Source organism: Dermacentor albipictus, chromosome 6 (assembly GCF_038994185.2).
Source record: "Dermacentor albipictus isolate Rhodes 1998 colony chromosome 6, USDA_Dalb.pri_finalv2, whole genome shotgun sequence".
Classification (NCBI taxonomy): domain Eukaryota; kingdom Metazoa; phylum Arthropoda; class Arachnida; order Ixodida; family Ixodidae; genus Dermacentor; species Dermacentor albipictus.
This window is the reverse complement of record NC_091826.1, coordinates 24,750,324-24,776,324: the sequence shown is the minus strand read 5'-3', so window position 1 is coordinate 24,776,324 and position 26,001 is coordinate 24,750,324. Positions and strand designations below refer to the sequence as shown.

The window sequence follows — 26,001 nt, the reverse complement described above, 5'->3', positions numbered from 1 at the left end:
TGTAGCTCAGACATTGCGTGACGCACCAAATAGTGGACTTTGTTTCATATGTAAATACCCGGTACCTAACACTGGCCCACATCTCTAAAAAAAGCAAAACCGGAACTAAACTTTTATTTAACTAAGTAGCTGTTCTATTCAAGTATAGCCCGCACGGTACGTGTATAATATGCAACCAATTAACTACAAAGTAGGTGCGCGCTTCTCAAGATTGCCAACTTCAAAACTGGTTAAAACATGGATTGTTACATTGAAATGACTACCTGAACTGGATGGGCATCGAAATAGCTGTTTCGTACCCGCGCTTTTCGCACCCCCATGTGCACCACAACTCTGCGCAAACGTTGTAAGGCCGTTCTCAGTAAAAAACATATCCTAATTTTAAAGAAATTAACAGCTACAGAATTCACAAGGCTATTCGTTGCACGACCGCCTTCATTGATATGGTGTGTTCGTCACAGAGAGAGAGAGAGAGAGAGAGAGAGAGAGAGAGAGAGATGCAAATGAGAGAAAGGCAGGGAGGTTAACCAGACTTAAAATTTCCGGTTTGCTACCCTGCACTAGGGGAAGGGAAAGGGGAAGTAAAGACGGGAAGAAGAGCGTGACAAAAATAAAAGCGTGAGAAAAAAATATCAAAAGGGATGAAATGGGTCCATTATAGTCTTTCTGATAGGCCACTGTCACGTAGAAAAGTTAACAAAGCCTTGACCGACTTTTGCTGCGACGACAGTTCACGTCGGCATTCCAAAACTGACTGTTCTGAAAGTGGCCTGTCATCAAGGCGTGCCAACGCGGTCGCTAGTGACAGCCGGTGCGCGCTGTATTGAGGACAGTGGCAAACCATGCACGTGTTCGATGGACTCCTCGCCGCCGCAGTGTCTGCAAGCCGCGCTGTCGTCCATACCGACTCGGAAGGCGAAGGATCTTGTGTAGGCGACACCAAGCCACAGTCGGCAAAGAACTGTTTCGAGTCGAGAGAGTCCAGATGAGGTCAAAGTCGAAGGGATGGATCCAGAGTTTCTCGCTACATTACTAAGAGGGAAATCTGGCGCTGCTGCGCTGTGGTATGCACGGGAATCCCGGTATATTGTGACTTCGGATTGGCATCATTCTCGGAGAGCCAGGACACCTTGAAGACGCGTCTGGCTAGCACCGTTCTGTCTGTTTCAACGCCTCATTTCCTACTAAAACAGCACGGTAGAAAAGCTGTTTGTAGCTTTATCATTACACAACCGAATGGTTTGTTTATTGATGAGAACTTGTTATTGGATGTGCAATTATATGAAACGTGAGAAGTATCAGCGGGCCGCTATAGTTAGAGGACAGACGACAAAATTCACGCTCGCTTTTGAACAGCTTGTCTGCTTTTGCTTTTATTCACTTAGTTATGCATTGTAGGTGAGTGAACTTCATTGTAGTATGGGTCAATGAAAACCTTTTATGTAGATTTTATTTTTAGAACCCATTATATATGTTTTAGACGAAGCATCGTACAACACCAGCCAACACTAGACTCGCACACCCATACACAGTCATTCCCAATACGGCGCAGCACTCTTTAAGAAACTCCCATAGACGGTGGCGCCAGATTTCCCTTTAGATAATATAGCGAGAAACTTTATAGTGCTCGCAATCGCAACCGGCCAACGCGTCTGTCCTTTGTAAACCACCCTATTGCATGGATAGTTTGCACTGACGTCATCGGGGTCGCCATCTTGGGGTACGAGCAAGTCCAGAATCTGCGTAAACAAAGAGAAAATGTGACGGCACGACAGCACAAAAGCCGCGTCTCGCTCCCAGCGATAAATCGATAACAGACATAATACGGTGACAAAAAGTCCCGTCAAAAGGCAAAACAATGCACACATGATAGTAAGGTGCGCTGACGTCATCATGGCCGCCATGTTCAGGTAGTCTCACGGTGAGAGATGCTGCTACCGCGAGGTCACGCGAAGACTATCCATACGAACTGCTTTGCTAATGAAAGTCGTACTTCTGCTCTTTTTTTTTTCGCTGGTCGCGCGCGATTGCCCCGGCAACCGCAGAAGATCACGTGACCTCACAACAGTCGGCCCGCAGTCCACGCATGCGCCGTCGGGACAACACGTCGATCGCCATGGCGACGGCGGGAACGCGTCTCGAGTGTCCGGGTAACTGCTATCGCAAAATAAGTACTGAAGGAGAAGATGGAGCGTCCTAAGAGTGATACGCTTCTAGACGTTCCTGACGAGTAGCTGTGCGGTAACTCGAATGTAACGTACAGCCTTTAAAGGTGCAGGACTCCCCCCGTTTTCGCAACGCAAGAAGCGGTGATATTCCTAGATGCAGGGGCAACAGCGGCAAACTGTTTCATAATATGCGACTTGTTGGTTTTGATTTCAGAACAGTTTTGACTTTCGATAGCCCTGACATAATACTTTCCCTTTTGGATAAGATAAAGTGTTTTGTAATGTGACGCTGTGACGCTGTGACGCAATCTTCTTTTTTCCAAACGTCATTTCTTTTTTTCTTTTAAGGATATTAATAGAGTTGTTTTGTTATTGTTCTTGTTTATTTTGTTACCCTTCTCCTTTTTCTGTTTTGAGAGGGATAACTAACGTTCTGGACAGCCGGCCCTTCCAGTGGCCAAACTTCTACCTTTCGCAAGATGAAGTGAGAAGGTCCAAGCGCGTATGTTGCGAAATTCTGCGCGCACCGGTGCCTTTTCTTTATTTGTATCGTGAATTGACGCACTCCAGACGGCTGTGCCAAAAGGGCTTCTCTCTGCGCGCTAAGTCCTATTTATCCAAGCGAAAATGATCGGTGCTCGTTCCCCCTCCTAACATAAACAAGTGGAGAACCTACAAACGAAAACACACAATCCCAACAGAGGTGTCTAGAGTCATTGCCACGGAACCCAAATATCAAATACTCTACTCGGGGTGTCTATAGGGAGGGGGAACGAAGCCACGAAGTTGGTGCTGGCGCTCCTGCGCTAAGCCCAGAAGACTGAGGCGCTCCATCACAAATTGTGATATCCTTTATGGTGATGATGATGACGATTTATTGGCGTTCCCTTCGAAACGAGGCGAAGACAAATAGCCACCTAGACTGCTCGAGCTAGTCCGGTAATATATAGACATCTATCCAGTGGCGTAGCAACAGGGGGGGGGGGGGGGGGGGGGCCGGGGGGCCGTGGACCCCGGGTGCAAGGGGCCAGTGAGGGGGGGGGGAGTGTCATATACGTCTGAAGACACCCCTCTTTCCGCCGGCTACAACCTGGGAGGGGGGTGACAGAAAAACTATGGGCCCCGGGTTCCAGACGACCTAGCTACGCCACTGCATCTATCAATCTAGAATTTTCTCTACATTTCCTCTATCTTTTCGGTCTTTTCGGACATCAGTCTCTGCCTTGTATTGACCTCTGTCCTCTGACCTCTGTCCTCTAACCTCAGTCTCTGCCTTGAGGACCTATATGTCAGTAACGTATCTCGTCGTATCAATTGCTTCCCCCTGTTTTTTTTTTTTTTCCTCCAATACTCTAAGCGTTTCGTGCTTATGTCTTGCTGCCGGGTCCCCAGTGCCACCGTTTTCCTCCCATTCCTTTTTCCATAGTTGGCCCACGAGCCATTCTTTCCGAACTAAAGTGCACCATTCATTCATTCATTCATTCATTCATTCATTCATTCATTCATTCATTCATTCATTCATTCATTCATTCATACAATGAATAAAAAATCACGAGGCGCTCCTCAAGTTTACGACTTGGGTTGGGCTCGCAGGGAGGGGAGGGGTGGGGGCGTCTGTGAGGTGGAGGGCATAGGGGAAACTGGGAGAGTGAATAGAGTGATTAAAAGGCGTTGGTGGGTAAGTGCTGTATAAAGCTGGCTCTCACGAGAATTTACTGTGGTAAGGCAAGGGCTCCCACTTTTTTTTTACAACTGTAAGCAAAGAATGAACGACAGTTGTGCAGTACATCAAACGGCATAGTGCTTTCCTTAACGATCATCGAATACAGCAGCAACGGCACACACCGACCACATACCCAAAAACTGCGTGGCCAATTCCCCTCGTGGTTAGGAGAGACACATTCTGAGGCCGCAGCAACAATTTGTGAGAAAACACAGCGCGAAGGAACCGTAGGCTGTTGACTTTGGTTCATGCCGCCCCCAGTAATTTTAGCCTTCAGATAAAGAATGAACGCAGTACGAATTTCGATATCTGTATTATCTGGCGCATCTGAACCTGCACCTCGTCGAAGATCGCACAGCCTCCACAAACCTCACGTGAGCCCATGGAAAGATATGCATACTGAAACAGGTAGAGAGAGAGAGAGAGAGAGAGAGAGATAAGAGAAAGATGTTAACAGAAAAAGCACTTTGCTACCTATTGGCGGCAAGGAGTTACGGAGTCGCCATCTAGCGGAAGCGCCTCGCTGGCGTAGTATGAGGGATCACGAGGCGCGCTCCTCATAAGTTTTGCCGTCAGCGCTCACTGAAAACACCACGCGCGAGTTTTCCCGGACATTTCTGTAAGTACTTTCGAAACGAGAGAAGTTTCTTACTGTCTAAATAATAATCTTGGGCAAACTGAAAGCACACAATACTGAAAGCACACAATACTGAAAGCACACAATCGTTTACAGACGCTATCGCTTTACCGAATACGTACAGTGAACGCCAGTGCGCGCGGTCACCGTGATGGAGTCTCCCGAACCGGCTTCTTGCGTGAAAGGTAGGTAAACGCTGAGAGGAAACTATGTGAAATATGTTCTTATAGTGTTTGTATAACTAAATGGAGCGTAATAGAACGAAGCCTCAATGCAGCGATCGCGCAGATTCGCAGCGACCGACTGCGCGTCTGCATGCTTGTCCGCGCACTGTTTCGCTTTCTCCGCGCGCGCGCTTTCGCACCGTGCCATGAGCGTTAGGCCGCAGAATATGAGCATTTGACAGTATACAAGCAACCATTGTTGCGTGGGCGCTAACAGAGCTGTTCGAAAAAAAATTTCATTGTAGAGACTTCGACGCATACGGGGACTGTGATGTGCCATCGCGACGATTCAATCTTTTTTTTTTCTAAATTATTTGACTTTTCAATATTATTTCTCGAGTTGCGTCGCACTATATATATGTTTATCGGTGTTCTCAGCGTGCAATTTCACGCTGCTCCTTTTTTGTAATCCAGTGCATTAATTCATAACACAAACATGACTATATGCCACGCGTTTTTTAAATGTGCTTCTTACCGCTGCCTTTCCACTCCACTGAACTTGCCAGTATCTATAGCATCGACAAGTTCATAGACCAAACCGTCATGACATTAGTCGGGCAGCGGACTCGGGCGAGCGTCTCAGTGCGCGTTTTCAGAACATCGCAGACCGGGCGCCGTAGCAGAAATCTTCCTCGCGTCTGTTATTGGTGCATACCCGAGTTGTAGCCGATGACTGTTTGCCGGTTTTGTTTCGCGAGCCAAGCTTCACGCAGCTTCTTTTCCTGCGGCTACGTGTGAATAAGGCTGACACCGGCCTCCGTTACGTGCGCCGGGCCCTGCGGCACCGAGCAGTAGCCTACCATGTTTCGCGCCTTAAGGCAGCCACTACTTATTGTAGTGCTTTGAAGCGTTGTAAAGGAGACACTCGAAGCGGGAAAATTTCGCCACTAAATGAGGACCGCAGCGTACGAGGGAATTTAAACTCGTTTTCAGCTCGCTTCGGCGCGCCCGAAGCAGCCGACGCGGCCGCTGTGTCCACGTGATCCCTCCTAGCACGTCACGCCGACGGTGGCGCCAGCTTTTCCAGTGGTGGAGCTCGAGGCCATATTAACGTAACAGTGAGTGAGTGAGTGAGTGAGTGAGTGAGTGAGTGAGTGAGTGAGTGAGTGAGTGAGTGAGTGAGTGAGTGAGTGAGTGAGTGAGTGAGTGAGTGAGTGAGTGAGTGAGTGAGTGAGTGAGTGAGTGAGTGAGTGAGTTTGTGCGCGAAGAAAAAAACTCAAACCATAAAAGTAAGGAAAGTTTGTCGTTTTAACTATCTTCAACCGCCTTTGGCCGTCGTCGCGCATCTAGTCTTTTTGGCAAAAGCAGCTGTGTCACTCTCCGCCGACCGACACGCCACCCCATCGGAAGCCACTCAATTACTCAGCCGTTACTCAATGGGGGTGTAATCCGGTAACGTCAGATATGCCATATTGTTGTCCTGTTCCCAAGAGCTTCCGCGTGGCTTCCATTGTATACTGCTAAAGTGAATCGAGATAAGGCTCAGCTTTTCACCGCGCTAGCTGTGCAACAATATGGCGACTTCGGTGGCCTCCGTTGAATACACCCTTAATATCCTTTCTCATATCTGCTACTATTCACCTCAGCCTTCTCACTGCCTCCTTTTTACTGTCTCCCTCCTCTTAGCTGTCCAACAAATGCAGCAGTCACAGCATCAAGACCAGTCCCGCTCTGTAAAGACAACTTCATTTTAACAGCTGAGGCAGTCTGAGCACATACATCCGTGCACGCAGGCATAGCCGTCGACACAATCATGATTGTATTGCGCTTAGTATTATACTGAAGGGAGAACTTGAAGAACGAACATAAACTAACAATAAGTGGACGTACGTAGAGCAATAGCGTTTAGTAAGGCAATGAACGGGGCTAGTTGGGGGCCGTTCACGATTGTATTGAGCTTGGTATTATACTGACGTACGCTACGATTTGCGCTACGAACGTTCATTTTTTGTTCTTTCATGTTCGTTCTTCGAGTTCTTCCGTCAGCATAATGCCCAGAGCAATACAATCATAAATGTCCACCAACTAGCCCCGTTCATTTCCGTACTAAACGTCGACACAAGTTAACGTAAGTCAGTACAAAAGCCGTCAGTGCAAGCGCGTATTGCCCTGAAGTAGTGTAACAGCCCATTCGTCAGCTTCTGCCACGACGACCGGTTGCGTTGGCATTCCAGGATTGTCAATTCAGAAAGCAGTAGCTCGCATCCGCAATTGCAACGAGGACCGTCGCAAAGAGTGTGCTGAATGGTCCGTTTCAGCCTACTTGGAATCCCAAGAATGGTCCCAAGGTCTAGGCTGCGCAACCGGTTGTTCCGTGCAAATAACGTGTCATCTCGTGCAAACACGCACCTTAAAGGGATATAAAAGTGCGTACAAACTGGCCACACAAAATTAAATAATGGGATTTTACGTGCCAGAACCACTTTCTGATTATGAGGCACGCCGTGGTGGAGGACTCCGGAAATTTCGACCACCTGGGGTTCTTTAACATGCACCTAAATCTAAGTAGACGGGTACCCCGTCGAAATGCGGCCGCCGTGGTGTGGATTCGACCCCGCGACCTCGTGCTCAGCAGCCCAACACCACAGCCACTAAGCAACCATAGTGGGTAAACTCGCCACACAGTGAACGTATGCCAACTCAGAATGGACAAAGGCTTCCAGCACCCGTGCCCTTTCTTACATAAGCAACCTCCCTAAAGTTAACTTTTGGGGCGAGAAAGAAAGAGAAAGAAAGAAAGAAAGAAAGAAAGAAAGAATGAATGAATGAATGGATGAATGAATGAATGAAAAAAGAAAGAAAGAAAGAAAGAAAGAAGGAAAGAAAGAAAGAAAGAAAGAAAGAAAGAAAGAAAGAAAGAAAGAAAGGAAGAAGGAATGAATGAATGAATGAAAGAAAGAAAGAAAGAAAGAAAGAAAGAAAGAAAGAAAGAAAGAAAGAAAGAAAGAAAGAAAGAAAGAAAGAAAGAAAGAAAGAAAGAAAGAAAGAAAGAAAGAAAGAAAGAAAGAAAGAAAGAAAGAAAGAAAAATGAACTAGCTAAAGCACTACAGACTGCTAAAGACGCCCACCATGTCCATCGCACTCTTTTTTTGAAATCCTCACTGGCGCTAAGCCAAAGAAAACGTTCGGCAAGTTCGTTGTAACGGGAGCAATAACTACACCACCACGCGCTATCGGGCGGACGCGTGCCTCTCGATCGGCCAACAAATGCTCTGACGTTTCTTAATCTAATCGGCAGCGGTCATTGTTTCTCTCGCGTCATCTCCTTCGCCAGGCGCGGCGTTGTGAAGTTCTTCGTCGCAAAAAAAAAAAACGGAGAGACGCTATCTGCTCCCTTAGAACAATAGAAAGGTTCTCGTATCGGCGTTTTCACGTAGTGCGGGCCGGCGGGGCGTAGCACCCACCCTCGCGCGCTGCGGTCGCCCATAACCAGTCTCCTCTGGGTCGGCACAATAAACAAGGTGAGACATATTCTTTTTATGCGAAGCATACTAGCCGCACAACCACGCTCTTCCTTGCTGCGCCGCGCGCGGCCGCGTAGCTACCATATGACGTCATAACAGCTGCGAAAGCGGAGGCTCAACTCGTGCGCTCGCTTGCGGCCGCGTAGCTACGTAGCCGGGTCTCAGCTCGTGCGCTCGCCTGCATGAGTTGTTTCTTCGTCTAGCCGAACCAAATATAGCCAAGCAACAGCAGTTCACCAGGCTAAACAGTGGTTCAACAACTAAAATAAAGGCTAGTATGCTTCGCATCCTGGGCTTAACCTTAGCTAAGCCACAGCCATTTTTTTTTTGTATCCTCTTTGTGGTGTTGGTGCAGCTTGGCAACTCGTTTACGACCATCCTTACTAAGCGCTAGCCTGTGTGTTGCTGCCTCCTGTCTTCGTTTTATTGCGCTGCCCCTTCAGGATGCTCAACCAGTACCAACTCGCCCAAATGTCGATCCTTCTGCGTCCTTCCTAAACTGGGAAACTAGAAGCCCGAGCGGTCAGGATCCTTAGGCTTACTACGTTGCGTGTTCGACTGATTCGTGGAGTTCAACGTCCCAGGTTTAACAGTGAGGCTATAATAGAGGACACATTCGAAGGCCGTTCCGGTTTCATTTTTTGTCAAGTTGGAGTTCTTTTAACAGTAACCTAAATCGAAAGATACACGATTGATTTTGATTCCATTGCAAACAGATCGGAATGTGGCCGGAGCTGCAGGGTATCGAGCCCGCAACCACGAGTTCCGAAGTACAGCAAGCGAGTCACCGCGGCGGTCCCTTCTTTATTTCGCAATTATTAAAACGAATATATGTATACAGAACATTTGGTCATCATATAGCGTGGATGGCTGTTGATATTCATATGTTTTGGTTCTGTCCTTGTTCTCTTGCGCTATTGTTACTGCCTACTCGTTTGGATCTGCTAATCGACTAATCACAAAGCTTCTAAGGACACAGTGATGTGCTGAGAATGTCGGTTCAATTCCAACCGGGCGGCAAGGTGTTTTTTGTTCGCATTCATTTTATTTTGTCTTATCATTTATACATTTCAATTACATATAAACAAAACATTTCCTCTTTGCTTTACTTCGCTTCGCTATCTCTTGGCTTCATACGGCTGTGATTAAGAAATATCATGCTGTTCTGATGCCCCCTCACCCTCCCCCCTATTTATTTCTTTTTTTCGTTCGTAGAACTGTCCACAATTTTCGCAGTAAAAGTGGGACAGGCTGATCACACATTCTTATTTACGCGCTGAGCAAGTAAAATCTCATTGAATTAGCCCATTTAAATGCCAAGCCATTATTTCAAATGCTTATGTGTAGCGTTCCGTGCGAATACGCCATGGGAAAAAGCACATAAGCTATGTCCTAACAAAACTATCTCACTTTACGGATAGGTAAAGTAGGTCATGCTACAGATATATTTTTTTCCGAAGGTCATAAAACTGTTACTGCACGGCTCGCTGTTCTACTTCCACCTTAACTACTGTCATTTAGTGTGGTGAACGGCAACCCACTCACGCTTCGAACTAAATTCACAGAGTGCAGAAAAAAAAATGATCTTGTTCCTCGAATCGGGTGTAATGAAAATGCGTAACTTGTACAAATGTCGTTTTACCGTACGGTTTATTCTCAGGATGCAAAAATGGCGGCTTATCGTGAGCAAGAGGTGTGAATCTAAATGCAACAAAGAGTGCTCACTTGTCGGGCATCTTGAGTGTACACGCTTTTCTCGCGCGCAAATGCGGGCCGAATTCGGGAAGCGTTCCAGCAACGAAAACGTTTCTCCTAGTTTTTAGCACCCTCGTCGCCAGGACGCATCCATTCCCAAAACCATTATCTTGGCTTCTAGCGCGAAGTGAAACACGGACACAGAGAGGAGCAGACAGGACGAGCGCTAACTCTCAACTAAATTTTTATCAAAACGAAGAACATATATATGGGTGATTGCAAAGACCGTAGCATAAGAACATGACAAGGTGAAAAACATCAGTTAAACATATCAGGGTTTCACTTCGTTTCACTTTCACGTGTTTCACTTCGCGCTAGAAGCCAAGATCATGTTACCATACCAACTCGCCCAACTGTCTATCCTTTTGTCCAAAACCATTCTCGTATGAAGTGTAGAAACATTTAGATAGACGGCAGTGCCAAACAAATGAGATGAATGCACCCCTTTGCTGTCGGGAAGCGTTTTCGCGTGCATAGTGAAGTGGGACGTACATGTCCCGTTATTCTACAAAGGGTTAAACCGGAAACACAAGATAATATAAACTATATACCCGAAATACGGCTTAACTACAAGATAGTGATTCGTACTACGAGGCATGACGATGGTGCATGACGCCTTCACCTCACCTAAACACCGGAATATATATTGCGTATGCAACACACGCTACCGGCTCATCAGCATGCTAGATTTCAACTTGTTTACGTGTACTCACCGGGAGTTGCGGGTAATGTATGGGAAGCCATATAGTTAACACTTTCGTTAAGTTTAGTTTGTGGCTCATGGCTTAATTCCATTCGCTATGCGCAATTAGCGACCTTTATGTACTTCGATGCACAGCGCGTTGTCTTCGATGCTGCTTGGACAACGGGGGCTGCAGCTTTGCCAAGCTGTTTGGGACCCGCCTTTACTGCAGTTCCTCTGGCTCTTTTTTTTAATGAAAATAAATAGTTATTGGCATGATGTAATAGGAGAGGTTGCCGACTTGAAGGGGCATTGGCTACTTCTCATTTAGCAAATAAAATATTGTCACTAAATTTGGGCCAATATGTGTTTGTTTCGTTGCAAGATAGAAGTGAAACATTATTATTATTATTATTATTATTATTATTATTATTATTATTATTATTATTATTATTATTATTATTATTATTATTATAATTCATTTCTTTATACCTTAGCTCTTCGTTATAGTTGCTTCTGGTTTATACGTTTACGTTTTTGTTTCAATATGCACGAGCACATCGACGTCAGTGTTGTTTCTGGATACGCTAAATGATTCATTCATTCATTCATTGCAGATACAAAGTTTTCCATGAGTGCTGCTGGTGAGGTGATGTTTAAACTACTTAGAACTCCATTCGATTTCGACCGGATAATCATGCAACTGTCCTTACTTCGTTTTATTCGATGTTCGAGTCGTGAGGCGAATTCGTAGTAATTTTTAGCATTCTTGCTTTACTACCCATACGAGCATCGCTCTGAAATGGTTTTCTCTCGCCCATGACTATTTCTTGTTCCTTTCTTTTACAATAACATAAAGATAATATTTTATTTACAGCATTTCGTTTACTTGCGCACACTTTTTCACAGGCAATGAAGGTCTCCGGGGTCTTCGCTGCGGCGCTGGCATTAGTGGCGCTTTCGAGCCTTCCAGCCATCCACGCCGCGTGTGACGCAAAACCAAAGAAGCAAGTGAAACGTACGTAAAAAATATATATCTCACATATTGCCCCCATATTCATGATAACTTGGCAGTGACTGTGATGTTCATATTTTTCTCCTCTTTACACAAACCTGTGTTCCCATATGTTTTGCGAGATTGGTTACCTGATGAATTGCACTCATTCAAATTAAATTGCTGGGCTTTTACGTGCCAAAACAACGATCTCCTTATGAGGCCCGCCGAAGTGGTTGTGGGGGGGGGGGGGGGGGGGGTGCCAGGTAAACATAGATGTAGATCCAGAATAATGTTGGGTTCTCAAGTCCTCTCGAGCCGTTTGGTCAGATTCTTGCCTGATCTCCATCAACATTGCTGCCAACTAAAATTTAATTCAATTCAAATTCAATTGAAGTTTGAAAACCTGGGGCTTCCTGAACGGGCAACCAGCGCCCGCTTCACGAGTGTTTCAGCAGTCCGTCCCTATCTCTGTTTTTATTGCGCTCTGATTATCACGACTGCCACGCGGAAGGTGTCCCACGCGGGAAGCGTTGATAAACTTACGTCTCGTTTGCGATAGGGTTCTCCAGCTAAGCAGAACATACTTGCATAACGTTTACGCAAATATGTTCGTGTCTGCTTACTTAGAAAATCTTTATATAAGTCCTGGTCATGACCTGGTCATGAGAGCGAAATTTACAGAAGAATAAAAAATGGGTTGAAGTGCATACGGCAAGCATTACGAAATCCTGACTGGGAGCTTACCACTGTCGTTGGAAAGAAAAGTTTGCGATCGTTGCATGCTACCGGTGCTAACATATGGGGCAGAAACTCGGAGGTTAACAAAGAAGCTGGAGGAGAAGGACCGCGTAAAAAGCGATGGAATGAGAAATTTTAGGCGTAACGTTGAGAGACGGAAAGAGAGCGGTGTGGATCAGAGAGCAAATGGGGATAGCCGATTATCCAGTTTAAATTAAGCGAAAGAATGGAGCTGGGCAAGCCACGTAGTGCCTTGGGCAGATAACCACAGAATGGCTACCAAGGTAAGGGAACTTCAATCGACGACGGCAGGAAATTAGGGTGAGGGGGGGGGGGGGTGATTAGGAAGTTTGCAGGTGCGAGTTGGAATCGGGTAGAGCAAGACAGACCTAATAGGAGGTCGATTGGAGATGCCCTGGTCCTGCAGTTGACCTAAAGATAGGCTGAGGATGACGATGGAACTAAGTGTCTACTTACTTGGCAGAAATTATGTGGAAGATGATTCGGAGATCGTTCTTCCTCAAACTCTCGTTACAGCCAAGGCGATTCCGAGCCTTCTGACGAGCTACAGAAATGGGTGGAAACTCACGGCGGAAATCAACGACCAAGACGAGGTGAGAAGTTTTAAATACCCTATCGGCAGGGCAGCAGTGCGTGCATGAATGGGACAGGCCGCGCCATCGTAGGACTGTGCAACAAAAGTCACCCAAGAAGAAAAGTACAGAAACACAGCTATTCCTTAAAACACGCCAAATGCATTCATTATTACTTTTACTTCACGTTTCAACCGTATATCAACCTGCGGCTGTAAGCATATTCCGGATGATTCCATGGAACTCGCCTTTACTCTTACCGCGGCCTCTCGATTAAAGACGGCCGCCAGCTGGTCTCCGTCGAGCGGGTCTGCTTTTACATTGCCGAGTTAGAAAGCATTATAACACGTTTGTTCGTTTTCATCGAGTCATGGTATCTGTCTCTGCTCTCTCGCCAGAAATCAACGGTGTACCTCATCGAGTACTACAACACCGTACGGAAGCAAGGCTTTCTGAGGTTCAAGCAAGACGGCCAGGACGACGTGAACCTCTACTACCTCTCCGACACGTCAGAACTGTTTGTCTACCAAAGTGAGCCAAGAAAATCTCGCGTAGTGTGTTTGCGTGCGCGTGTGTTTGCTTGTTTGTTTTCCCACGCAATGCGATATTTTCTGCGCTGTTTTTCAATATGTAACCAATTTATCGTCGTCTAAGGACACACATTCAAGGGATCATGCACGAATATATTTGCAATAAACTGCCCAGCGGGTAGTCACTGCATACCAAATACACAGCAAATGCAGTGTAGGAAATTAAACACCTTAAATCCTGTAAAAAGAACAGGGATAGAAAAAAAATAATAACAGCGCGGAGAAAGCGAGAGCCACGCTCAAACTCAACCTGAATAAAAAAGTAATCCGACTTTTTTTTTAAACGGGAAACTCATCTCATTCTTGTGGAGTATCCACTAAACTGTAGGATACATTTTGCATACCCGTACTAAACGTTTTAGAATCTTTGTGGGCATATAAAGGATGCTTGATATATGACATAACACCTTTATATTCGATGAGGATCAGGCGTCAGATAAAATCGTTATGACTTATGAATTTATCTTTTGTGCGTGCGTGAGTGCGTGTGTGTGTGTGCATGCCACGAAAAATCACGGCCAACTGAAGGCTAACAGCTTCGCTGTAGAAAGTGGTTTTCTCCTCTGCACAGACAGGCGTGGAACGGTAGATAGCTATTACGATAGAGGAAGAAAGGGATAAACCGAGCACGTGCTCGGCGATCATCAAAGCACTGGATAACAGTTGATTCTTGTCAGTGCTAAAGTCCCTTGTGTCACTGAACTTCAGTTGACTCTTGTCAGTGCTAAAGTCCCTTGTGTCACTGAATTTTACTAGTGTTGGATCAGGTACAGAGTAATTATGTGAATAAGTGCGCCTCGCGCCACAGACACAAGCTTAATGCGGGCGTGAAAAAGGCTTTTGCCTAAACATGAAACAAGTATGGAAATCTATCCGAAAACAGATTTGTTAAAATTACTTCTTTCATTTTCGTCGTTCCTCTTCTTCGTCTTCCTTCTTCGTCTTCGTCTCCGTCTTCGTCGTCGTCGTCGTCTTCGTCGTCGTCTTCGTCTCCGTCTTCGTCTCCGTCTTCGTCGTCGTCTTCGTCGTCGTTGTTGTCGTCGTCGTTGTTGTTCTCGTTGTTGTCGTTGTTGTCGTCGTCGTCAGGGATAGAAAAAAGGTGATCGGAGCGAAGATAGAATTGAAGGTAATAAATGAGATCTCTAATAGAAGTGTACAGGCCCTCGCACAGTCTGCATGTAACCACCCCATGGGTGTGGAAAAGGAAAGAAACTGAATAAAATATTTTCTCCCTCTCTCTCTTTCTCTCTCTCTGCAGAAGGTTCTTGTAGAGTGGCGGATGTGCGTGACCCGCCCGATCCCATCAAGTCGCTCATCTACGAGTGGCGAAACTGGCGCAACAACTTCACGCTCTTCACCATCTTGGGCCCCTCTACGCTTTTCGCCAAGGCCTGGATGGCACAGAGCAAGGAGCTGGTAAGCCGACCCACTCTACAGCGTTTCATTACGCCCTCAAGGCGTCAGAACTTCGTTCTGAAGAATTCGCTCTGCTCTTCGCCATCATTCGCTCAGCTGGCTTCAGATCATCATCATCATCATCATCATCATCATCATCATCATCATCACCACCACCACCACCAGCCTATTTTATGTACACTGCAGGACGAAGGCCTCTTCCTGAGATCTTCAGGTAGCCCTGTCCTGCGCCAATCGATTCCAATTGGAGCCTGCAAATTTCCTAATGTTATCTCCCTACGTAGTCTTCTGCCGTCCTGGAGTGCACTTCCCTACTCCTGACACCCATTCTGTAACCCTAATGGTCCACCGGTTATATAACCTACGCATTACATGGCCTGGCCGGCTCTATTTTTTGTTTTTCTTCTTGATGTCAATTAGAATATCGGCTATCTCCTGTTGCTCTCTGATCCGCACCGCTATCTTCCTGTCTCCTAACTTTACGCAATACATTCTTCGTTCTATCGCTCTTTGCGCGGAACTTCGAACTGCGCATGTACCCTCGAAATCAAACGTTACTCAGAAGGGTTTGGGTGCGAGCTAGATGGTACGGATCATTCATATTCAAAACAGCGCCAAAAAAAAAAACACGGACGCGCTCGTCCTGTGTCCTCCCTTGTCCGTGTTTTTTTGGCGCCGTTTTAAATATGAATTCAAACGTTACACCTGTGTAGGCACACTTCTCGAAACAACGTTGGTGTTGCTTCCGCTTTCAGGATTCGCCGTGACTTTATAACGGCGTGGAGGGAGAGCCTTCGGTTGCTGCTTTTTCGCGATTATGTTGATGACGTTAAACTTTGCTTTGTAGACGTTTGTAGCCATTTGTAGCCATTCCGTGTTCGACACGGAACGGCTACAAATGGTTACCTACAGCCTGCTTGAGCTAACCAAGTTTTACTGCGTACATCTATTTGGGTCTAATTATTCGCCAAACCTCTCTCCTTGATCGCTTCTCTGTTCATTAAAACCTTTGTCTCTAGTTATGTTGGTCGCCTACACCTGCAACGACCACGACTCTATTAGTATCGTTTTGTTTCCGGTTCTTTTTTTCGACGATACTCGAAATGTCTATTTCCTGTCTCGACTGCTGACCAGTTAAGGTTTCAACCCGCGCGAATTGCAGCTCTTCTGAAAAGAGGACGTTTTCAGCGGGGTCTTGTTGGGCGAATATTTTTGGGGCTCCATCATGACGTGCCGAGTCTTCTGCGGGCTTTTGTTGCAGCAGATGCATGCCTCAACCTTTGTTTTTTTGCTTGTTTGTTTATTTTTATTTCCATCCTTTGCGTCCAATTCATTGCCTCTGTTTGTCTCACTGTAATCGACAACTGCCGGGAGTCTATTGACAATTTCATGTACCCTACACTTGGAAGTTTTCTTGACAGCACGCCGACAGCGCACAGCGTCGCCTGGTGGCGTCATGGCGCAAAGGTTCTGCCTTCCACCCGGACGCCTCCCGTGAGCTGCACTGAAAGTAGATTGACATGGATTATACTGCCCCGCACACAGTGTTGTGAAAGGCGACCTACAATATTGCGCCGGCGCTCTTTTTAAAACGCGCTGGAGCAATGTTTAACTAAAGCGCTTTTATTCCACGCGGACAAGTTGGGAATGGCTCTTCTGGGATTGTTTGTAGCGAGACCTTGCAGAAATGTTTTCGAGAAACTCGCAAAGGTTGTCAGAGTGATAGGTGCTGCTGCGTTCGGTAACCAGTTGCCTCCCGCGTGAATAATTCGACTCCAATAGAACGGTGCTGGCCGTCCTTACGTCTAGTTAACGTATACCGATCTTGTATGAAGTAATCGTGCGATTCCTACACACCCGAGTATTGATGAGCCTCATGATATGTGTAATTAAACTTCCCCTTGTGTTGAGACAGCTATGATCAGCACTATTCGCTGTTGTTGTTCGTGTCATAGCGAGATTGTCCCTGCAAGACCAACCTTCGTCAGTAATCCTTGCGAGCGATTGCTTGCGTATTACGGCAAGAGAGGCGCTGCGAACTTCAATGACGAAAGCATCAGCCGCCATCGTGAATCTTGTGGGAAAGCAAAACTGCTATTCAGCATTACAACGGTTCGGTTCACGAAGACACAAGGTGCTCAGCCTCGTAGAAATGCAGTAGCTTTAAAGTACGATGAACGACGCACAGCTACTGATTATGTCTTTCTCTCTCCCTCTCTCTCGCTCTCGGGGACTAACACGTCCCGTAAGCAAATTCCACCTTCGTGCGTCGGATAGGTCGACCAGATCATGCGAGAGCAACGTAACTGAACATGCACCTAGAAGTACCAAAGTCTACATAAAGCGGGAGACCAAAGAGAGAGATGAGGACGCGCCTCGGCCATCAATCCGCGAACCTAAATTCCTTTCACACCTAATTCTAAACAGCGGCCGAGAGCCGTCACGTTCCTTAGATCAAAGGCTTTATTATTTCAATAACAATTATCTGGACACTCCAGGCACATTTCTTCCGTTGCCGTCGCCGTGATGTCCCGTATAAGTCCAAGGGTGATAACACTGGCTGCGCGCCGTATGCTTATGTGCGAGCACGGAGGAAGGAAACTAAGGAGAGACCCTACCCCCTCCGCGCGCTAGGAGAAAAGTGTGGCGGAAATGACGTAGTAGGTTCTCATTTCTTGCTGCTTTTTTTATTTTTTTGCTGTATGGCCACGCCTTTTGGGCCACAATGGCGGAGTTGTTCTGATTTTGAGCGCTCACACGTGTTGCTCTTGTAGGTTTCGTGCCGTGGCAAAGGCGCTGTGTGGGCGGGTTTGCGTTAGTCACCGTGTCTTGTTGCGCTGTGTTACCTGCACCGTGCTCTGCCGGATGTTGCGCGAGCGCGCGCGCTCCGCGCGCGACACCACGCGCAGCGCGGCGTGGTTTCGCGAAAGATGTAAACAAGAGAGGAGGGTGGTACAAAAGGCGGAGCATCGCCATGAGCAACGCCAACTTCCGGCTTCACTTTTGCTTCACAAAGAGTGACGTCAGGGCCTCTCCTTAAGTTTCCTTCCTCCGTGTGTGCGAGGGTGCGCCGACCACCGCGGCTCATTATTCTCGCGTGCGCAAGGGCCGAAAGCGGGGTGGAAGCGCGCCGTCTTACGTCGCGCGCAAGGAACCGGGAGCGCGGGGGGGGGGGGGGGGGTAGAGAGGGGTCGTAAGGAGGTGTGTTGTACTTCGGCAGCAACTTCGTATGGCGCGGCCGCGCGGGCTTTATGTTCGACGATGTAGGTTTTGGGGGCAGAGACTAGGTGGGCTAGTGACTCACAGCTTGTGCGTGCTTGTGTCCGTGCGCGCGTGTGTGCGGGTTTAGCATACAGATTCACACGAACTTATTCCCCACGAACCGTCCCTCTTAGTGATTCCGCCAATGTTGTCGGCAGTTATCCGCATGCTGCGGTGCTACGCTCCCTCTTTCAGTCTATGGATGTAGTTCGCAATGCACTGTCACGGTACAGTTAGGGAAAGAGTACTTTGACATTGCACGTAGCATATGCGTAGTTTTAGAGCGCAGCTCTTGGACGTCCGCTCCTGCACTGAGTGTCGGCGTGCCTCGGCAGCGGTTAGAATCGCATTCTAAGGTTCTAAAGGTTAGAATAGCATTCACTATTGTTAGTAGTAGTAGTATTATTAGTATTATTATTTTAACCCTTTGAAGGTTTTCGCCGTACATGTACGGCGGCGGTTTTCTGTCCCGCAAGGTCTTGGCCGTACGGGTACGGTTCCGACCCTCCGTTTGAAATTTCGCGCCATAATGATGATGCGCGCTCACCGTGAGGTGCTGCCACCTCTTAGCACTTACAAGAAGCGTTTGAAATTTGTGCTACCTTCTTGGGGAGATAAACAGAACTGATTGCGAGCTTCAGCGCGTCGCTCAGACTGCGGCAACGCCCCTTTGGCGGCCCGCTTAGATATATCAGCATAAAAAAGAAGCTTGTTTTTGCACTGAAGAATGCTTTCTTGAGAAACCATTTGTTTCACGGTGCGCTGCGTTCGAAACAAAGAACCTTAGGAACGATCACTCGCAATTTTTTTTACGGGCGCGCAGGCTCTTTTGCAGCGAGAATTTTTTTGTGAATTATCAGTTGAGTTTTCTCAGTTTGTATTCACTGCAATCCACGCAGTATTACCAAGGCCCGGGAGAGCCAATCCGCGGCATCAAGAGCTTGCAGTGGGCCGCTTGCTACCCCGGAGACGACGACCCGACGCTGGTTTGGTTTGCAGGTGCATCTTTGTCACTTCTGCACGACTCAAGCAAGCAGATCAAGCTTTGCGTAGAATGACAATGAAGACAGCAGTACACTAGTATGCACCGCAACAAATTTTGTGCCGTTCAGGTCACCGCTTCGCAAAACAATTTCTTCCGATAGTTCTACATTTCAATTAAAATAACAGCTTATTTCCGCTGTGCTTATCGTGGTTTCATTTCTGTTGGCTTTGCCCGGGTTGTACTACACATGATAGGTTTACACCCAGTGGCGTAGCCAGGAGATGGTGCATCGGACAGGTGCCCCCTGCCCTCCCCCCCCCCCTGTTTTCACCTGGGACTTGCCCATCCCTCCTCCTCGTTCCTCGCCCTCTCCTTATCCAGTCAACGTGGTGCCTCCCCCCCCCGCCCCCCCCAAAAAAAATATTCTGGCTACGCCACGTTTACACCTAATATGATTGTTTTTCTTTAACCTAATGCTCGCACATTTGCTTGAGTACGGCGAAGCGTTGAGCAACAGAGTGCCAGTAACTTTCTTGCGTTTAACGCTTAACCAGTTGAGTCACTGAAATGCCTTTCGCGGTTGATCCAGTGGCCCGTATACGCATACCACAACAGCCCAAGAAACGTGCGCCTCGCGGTGCCTTTCAGATCCCGAATGGGACGCGGGCTACGGCACGGGAAAGTCCCTGCCGCTCAGGATCACCACGGGACGACGCACAATCGACATCATGATGATGCAACCTTATCAAAGAGACGACGATGGTGTCTTGAAGGTGAGGCACTTTCCATGTTTTGGAGGGGTTGTTCGTCTGCAACCCGGTTTCAAACTCACACTTTCATCATTCACTGTACGCCTGTTATTATTATTATTATTATTATTATTATTATTATTATTATTATTATTATTATTATTATTATTATTATTATTATTATTATTATTATTATTATTAGGAGCAGCATTTAGTAGTAGTAGTAGTAGTAGTAGTAGTAGTAGTAGTAGTAGTAGTAGTAGTAGTAGTAGTATATTTGAATATATGCATATTGACACGTGGACTTCTTTGTCCTTTTCGAGTGAGCGCTTTTCACCGTCTAACAAATGTTATCGCTCAGCGCGGGACACGCTTGCACGTATCGGATGTTTCTCGAATGTTATCGATGGCTCTATCCGCGGTCTGTTGTCACTGAACATTGTGTAATCTGAATGCATGTGTGTGCGACGCTAATGGAGTAGATACTTTCTAGAAGACACGCGGGCGCCAGCGATTACTCTGGAACGTTCGGTGGCTCCTGCATAAAGGACGACGCGCTCGAACTACGGGACGATATAATTGACCGAGATAGATACGAGGTTAGCGTTTTTTTTTTTTTCAAGGTCCGATTGGTCGCGAAATGAAGACCACAGTGAAAATCTGGTGACCCTGTGTGCAGATGTGTTGCGCAGTGTCTCTAGCATGCCCGTCGAACGCACGAGGTCGCAGTTGTCAATTCTGAGCACGCAGCGAGCACGTAAACAGGCCTCGAACACTTGAACAATAGAGGCTCCCACTAAGTGTAAAAAGTGCATGCTGTCATTCAATTTCTGCATGCTGAGGGGCGCAATGCAGCCGAAAATAATCCACGAATGAGCGATGCGAACGGTAACAGCTTTCAGGAGTGACAGCAAAGTGCGGCAATCGTGCAGGAACTTTGACGCAGGACGCATAGACGTTCACGATGCAGGCGGGCAGGGAAGGAAGCGAGTGTCAGAACCAATGATCTTGTTCGGCGACACGATCCGGGCGATTCGCGAAAATCGTCGGTTCGCAATTTCTGTGTCGAGCGACTCGTTTCTAGTCAGCCCTCTATACCATCGTGAGTGAGAGACTCCAGTACCGGCAAGCTCTGTGCGATATGGCTTCTCAAGATGCTAACTGACCATCACAAAACGCACCGAAGCTGAAGATATTTTTTGAAGAAAGTGGTCACAAAGAACGAGACGTGGGTCCGTTTCGAAACTGAAGAAACAAAAAGAGCAATCCAAACGATGAACGCATTCCGATTCCCCGCAAAGCAAAGAAGTTCAGGCAAACCTACTCCAGCAGGAAGCGTGTGTCTACTGTGTTCTGGGACGGCAATGGTGTTCTCTTAGTGAAATTAATGAAACGTGGCCCAAGCATCGCTGCAACCTCATACGGTGTGACTATTGAACGTCTATGAAAGGTAATTCGGAACAAGCGAAGAGGAATGTTGCCATCAGGCATTGTCCTTCTTTGTGGCAATGCGTAGCCACCCAGTGCAGCTGCAACAACACTGCAACAGTGCTGCTGCAGCGTTTTGCGATGGGAAGTGTTTGATCACCCACCGTACAGCCCGTACTTGGCTCCCTCCGATTATCTTCTCTATGCTCACATGAAACGCTGGCTCGGAGGACAGGAGTCTGACTCGGACAACGAGCTGCAGACCAGTGCACAGAGTTGGCTGAAGGCGCAGCCTTCTATGACGAGGGTGGAGGAAAGTTGGTACCACACTACGACAAACCTATCAATCGGAGCGGCGACTATGTAGAGATGTAGCTGGAAAGTATATATAAATGTTCCGAATGAAACTGTTTTGATTTTCACTGTGGTTACCGTTTCGCAACCCATCGAACCTGAAAAAAAAAAAGGAATCGCCGTCGTAAAAGAAGAAAGTAAGCGATAAGCTGGAAACTGCCAGCGGAAGGGGCACAACGCCTGCTTAGTCATCAGAAAGGAAGACAAACATAGAAATGGAAGATAGGAAGAAGGAAGAAAGAACAAACTGACAGTTCTTAATTACTAAAGTAACACAGTAAGAAATACAGTCCGTCAGTAAGAGCGGGAAAATGATCCCTGTAGGTCGCACTGATTGCAAAACAAAGGAAAAAAGAAGAAAAAAGCCGGGTCCCGTCACTTGAAAAAAATATATATCCTACTAGCGAGGAGAAAAGCCAGTTCCCTTTTTTTATTAATTTAAAGAACGTAATGATTCCAGTCACGTTGAGGCGCAGAACCGCTCAGACAGACGTTTATCCAGGATCGGAAAACCACACAAAAGGCGTGAAACACTCGACACAGCTTTGCGCTTCCTGGTGTGTACGCATTCTTTTTTTCTTCTTTAATAAAATATTTTATTGTTCACTAGATGCCTTTTTCCTTATACTAACTGTACCAATCGTACTCATCGTTCTTCCAGTGGCTTACTTTATTTTTTTTTCTTTTGCTTCACAAGATACCCACGGGACTGGGCTGCAAACGCTTGGCCAAAGACCTCCCAATGCCACCCAATTTCTCGAACCTGGACCTCGAGTTTCACGTCGAAATGGCGTTCACCAACCCTTCGGTGCTGGGCCCGGACCACTACTTGTCGCATTTAGAAGTAAGTCTGCATTATTACACGCGCTTGTTTTGCTTTTCTTTTTTTATTATTCTGACGCGCCGTCACCAATTATTCTGTTCTTACTGCTGCGCAAGACAAGTTCTCTTTATCCGACTCTTCCTGCGTCACGAGTATTGGCAAGAGAGAGATAGAAGAATACAGGAAGGCAGGGATGTTAACCAGTCAATAGTCTGGTTGGCTACCCTACACTGGGGGAAGGGAGAAGGGGAAGAGAAAGAAGGGAGATTGGCAAAATTCTAGTAAGGCCGGCATCGGGAATTGCGTCATTCGGAGTTGGCGAACTCGTAACTGGGACATATAGGGTATCCCAGCTAACTTTAGCCAAGTTGTTCAGCCAAAAAAAAAACACACACAATTGCAAAAACAAGGTGCAGGACATCTCCGGAATAATTTGGACCACCAGGAGTTCATTAACGTGCACGTACATCTAAGTAAACGTGTGTGTCTACGCATTTCGCACCCCCCCCCTCCCTCCCCCATCGAATTGCGGCCGTCGTAGGCAGGAATGTTCAATACCGCCTTGCCCTTCGTGAAATGAATATGGCCAGCTCAGTGCCAGTTTTAACCCAGTGCAAGACGACTCCGGGATTTCCCCTATACGTTTACGCCACGAGGACCCAAACAGCTTATAGTGTATGTATAGCGTTCTGCTGCTTCGGCACGATGTCTCGGGTCAGATTTGCGGCTTCGTTGGCCACATTCGAACGGGTGTGTATCGCAAAGCGCTCTAGTATAACGTGATATTGTAGTGCTTTATGAGAACGTCGAGTTAACAAAACTATCCGGGGCACCTTCCAGTAAGACGTCTCTTTATGTCCAGACGGTATATTTGGGACGTGAAACTCTAGAAGTCTTCTGTTTTCAAAGCTCCCGAACGGAGCCTGGAAACACCGTAAGCTGATCACAGAGCCCCAACTCCCGTCAAACTAAATGTGGAGACTTGCAGGTCTACCAAGTTGCACTGCTGAAGGTTATCTTTTTTTCTTTTATGATGAAATAACCGCAATTCTTCCTGCTTTTTTTTCGCCACAGGTAATCCGAGACGACAAGGACAGTATCCTGAGCGTAACCGGTGCAGACTGGACGTCGGCCAGCACAGTCATTCACTCTCCCATCGTCAACATGCAAAGGATATATGACTACGGCAACGGTAAAACACACTCAATCAAGGGCAAAGAGGTGCTCGAGAGCTGCCGACGTCACTTGTCGCAAACCTCCTCTCCCTTTCAAGGCGAAATATCTTTCATTGGCGAAAGAGCCAATGAAAGCTATTTCGCCTTGAAAGGGAGAGGAGGTTTGCGTCAAGTGACGTCGGCAGCTTTCGACCCCTTCGTCGTCATTTACTCTCTCTCTCTCTTTTAATCCCATCTCCTCCACCCTGCTGGTTGCAGAAAATAGTGCTAGCCGTTCCTCCTTCCCCACAAGAACCACTTCTCTCTCTCTCTCCTTCGCCCGTGTGCTGGGGGGGGGGGGGGGGAGTCTGGCTTTCGCCGCTGGTACAAGAGCACCAGTGCAAAGAACATGTTATCTCGCCTATCCTAGTTACGCGGTGCGGTCGTCACGGGATGTCATATATTATCGCTCTTTCAGACGCACTCGCTGTCCGTACTTGCGCGGGTAGCATTGGGGGAGTCTGAAGGTTTACATGATGTCGTAGAGCGCTCAGCAAGGACAGCCCTCCTCCTCTGCCACCGCCCTCTACCTCTGTGATGGCTGCGGGAGAGGAGGACGGCAGTCGCCTTCCACCCCGGCTCCGACGTGGCTGTGGGCAAGCACATATGACGAATCAGCTTGTACAGGTAGCTACGTATGTGCCAGTTCACGGCTTTCTTCTTCTACGGAATTACGCGACGAAACAGCAAACGCTGCCTAAATTTCCTAACCACAATAAACATGCGTGTTTCAAGCGCATCGTTTCTTTAACGAAGCGATTAACCTTTTAGAAGCGTTCGGCTATTCATTCAGAATGATGATCATTGTCGATTGACCCTGCAGAAAAAAGTTTTTTTGTCATATTAAGAGGCTCGATTTTTAGAATGTGAATGCTTATCGAGAGTGTGCGGAAATCTTGCAATCCAGGCTTCAAGACGAGTTCCAGCCGATCCCTCGATCAGCGTCTTGCGTAGATATGAAAAAGACAAGTCCAATTGTCGAAACGTTGGCTCCCCGCTTTCACCTTGTTCTCGTTTTGCTCGTCGCCTTGAATTTCCGTCTCCCACCTTCCCCCTGTTTTCCCTGGATTGCATAGATATAGTCGCACACAAATCTCGCGTACCCTCGCCTGTAGCTGGTCACCAACGTTTGGTCACTAGTCGGCAAGTGAGAGGACGCTTGAGGAGGAGGAGGAAAGAACTTTATTGGGTCCTGAGGAACCCCTTCCCACCCACTCTTGGTTTAGTGGTAATATCAATTAAAATATTGATAGCAACAGTGCTTTCTGTTTCGACCTGTCAAGTTTCTGTATATGTTGTGAGTAACGCAAGTTTCTGTATGCGTTGTGTATCAGAGCTCAGTACAATTGTAACATTCACGAATAGGTGATAATCCAACCGGTTCTTACAATATTTTTCAGCGTTCGGTGGTATTACTGCTTAGTCGGGCCTTAATATTTGCACACGCATAGTAGACTTCCGTCACGTGCGTCTTGTGTCAGCTCTCGTGCAACTTTGCGCGAAACCATTACGTTGCAGGTCACACCTACAAGTACGTCGACAGCAGTGGAATGTACGGGTGCAAAGTGGAAGCGCAGGACAACGTCAGGCCCATCATTCAGCTGCCGGACAGAAGCGAGATAAACATGATGGACACGATACTGCCAAATTACGACGTCCTCAAGAAGGCGAGCTACCTCGGCATTGTGAGTATTTCCAATACGAGCGGACACGTGAAGCGTAGCAAACAAGCCGATTGCCTCCTTAGAATTAGATTGCACGTTCGAGATAACGTCAGCCCTGTAATACCAAACCACAGCTCCCGCATCAAGGGAAATCAAAACAAAGTTCGCTTTTATTCTTGGACGTCGAGAGTATACATTTGCGCAAAAAAAAAGGTCAGCGAAATGTTATTTCGAGTTACTTCATTAGTACATCAATTAATTAGCAGCTGCTTTCTTGAACAAATAATGTCAGTCTATAAACCTCTTTGATGCCAACTTAGGTAACCAGGAATGCCCCACTGGGAATGTGACACTGGAAATGTGTCACTGAAAATGCGTCACTGAAAATGCGCCACTGCAAATGTGCTAATAGAAATGTGCCAATAGAAATGTGCCAATAGAAATGTGCCAATAGAAATGTGCCAATAGAAATGTGCACTGGAAATGTGCCACTGGAAATGTGCCACTGAAAATGTGCCACTGGAAATGTGCGACAA

The 26,001-nt window shown here is 47.0% G+C and overlaps 2 protein-coding genes across 4 annotated transcripts in view; one reads left to right on the top strand and one right to left on the bottom strand.

The window, feature by feature from the left end:
* Nucleotides 1-26,001, bottom strand: part of LOC135896507 (ionotropic receptor 93a-like) — a 203,558-nt gene that overhangs the window by 89,502 nt on the left and 88,055 nt on the right. The window lies entirely within an intron of this gene.
* Nucleotides 1-26,001, top strand: part of LOC135896504 (uncharacterized) — a 50,975-nt gene that overhangs the window by 126 nt on the left and 24,848 nt on the right. Inside the window, exons 1-10 of one of the 3 annotated variants that reach the window (XM_065424927.1) lie at nt 8,080-8,213; nt 11,563-11,671; nt 12,926-13,002; nt 13,380-13,512; nt 14,830-14,987; nt 19,148-19,247; nt 19,882-20,006; nt 22,462-22,608; nt 23,662-23,779; nt 25,320-25,486. In XM_065424927.1, coding sequence (XP_065280999.1) covers nt 11,566-11,671; nt 12,926-13,002; nt 13,380-13,512; nt 14,830-14,987; nt 19,148-19,247; nt 19,882-20,006; nt 22,462-22,608; nt 23,662-23,779; nt 25,320-25,486 — 1,131 coding nt within the window. In that variant the 5' untranslated portion in view covers nt 8,080-8,213; nt 11,563-11,565. Of the gene's footprint in view, nt 1-8,079; nt 8,214-8,249; nt 8,488-11,562; nt 11,672-12,925; nt 13,003-13,379; nt 13,513-14,829; nt 14,988-19,147; nt 19,248-19,881; nt 20,007-22,461; nt 22,609-23,661; nt 23,780-25,319; nt 25,487-26,001 lie in introns of those variants that run through there. The other 2 variants (XM_065424930.2, XM_065424926.1) reach the window with 2 other exon arrangements.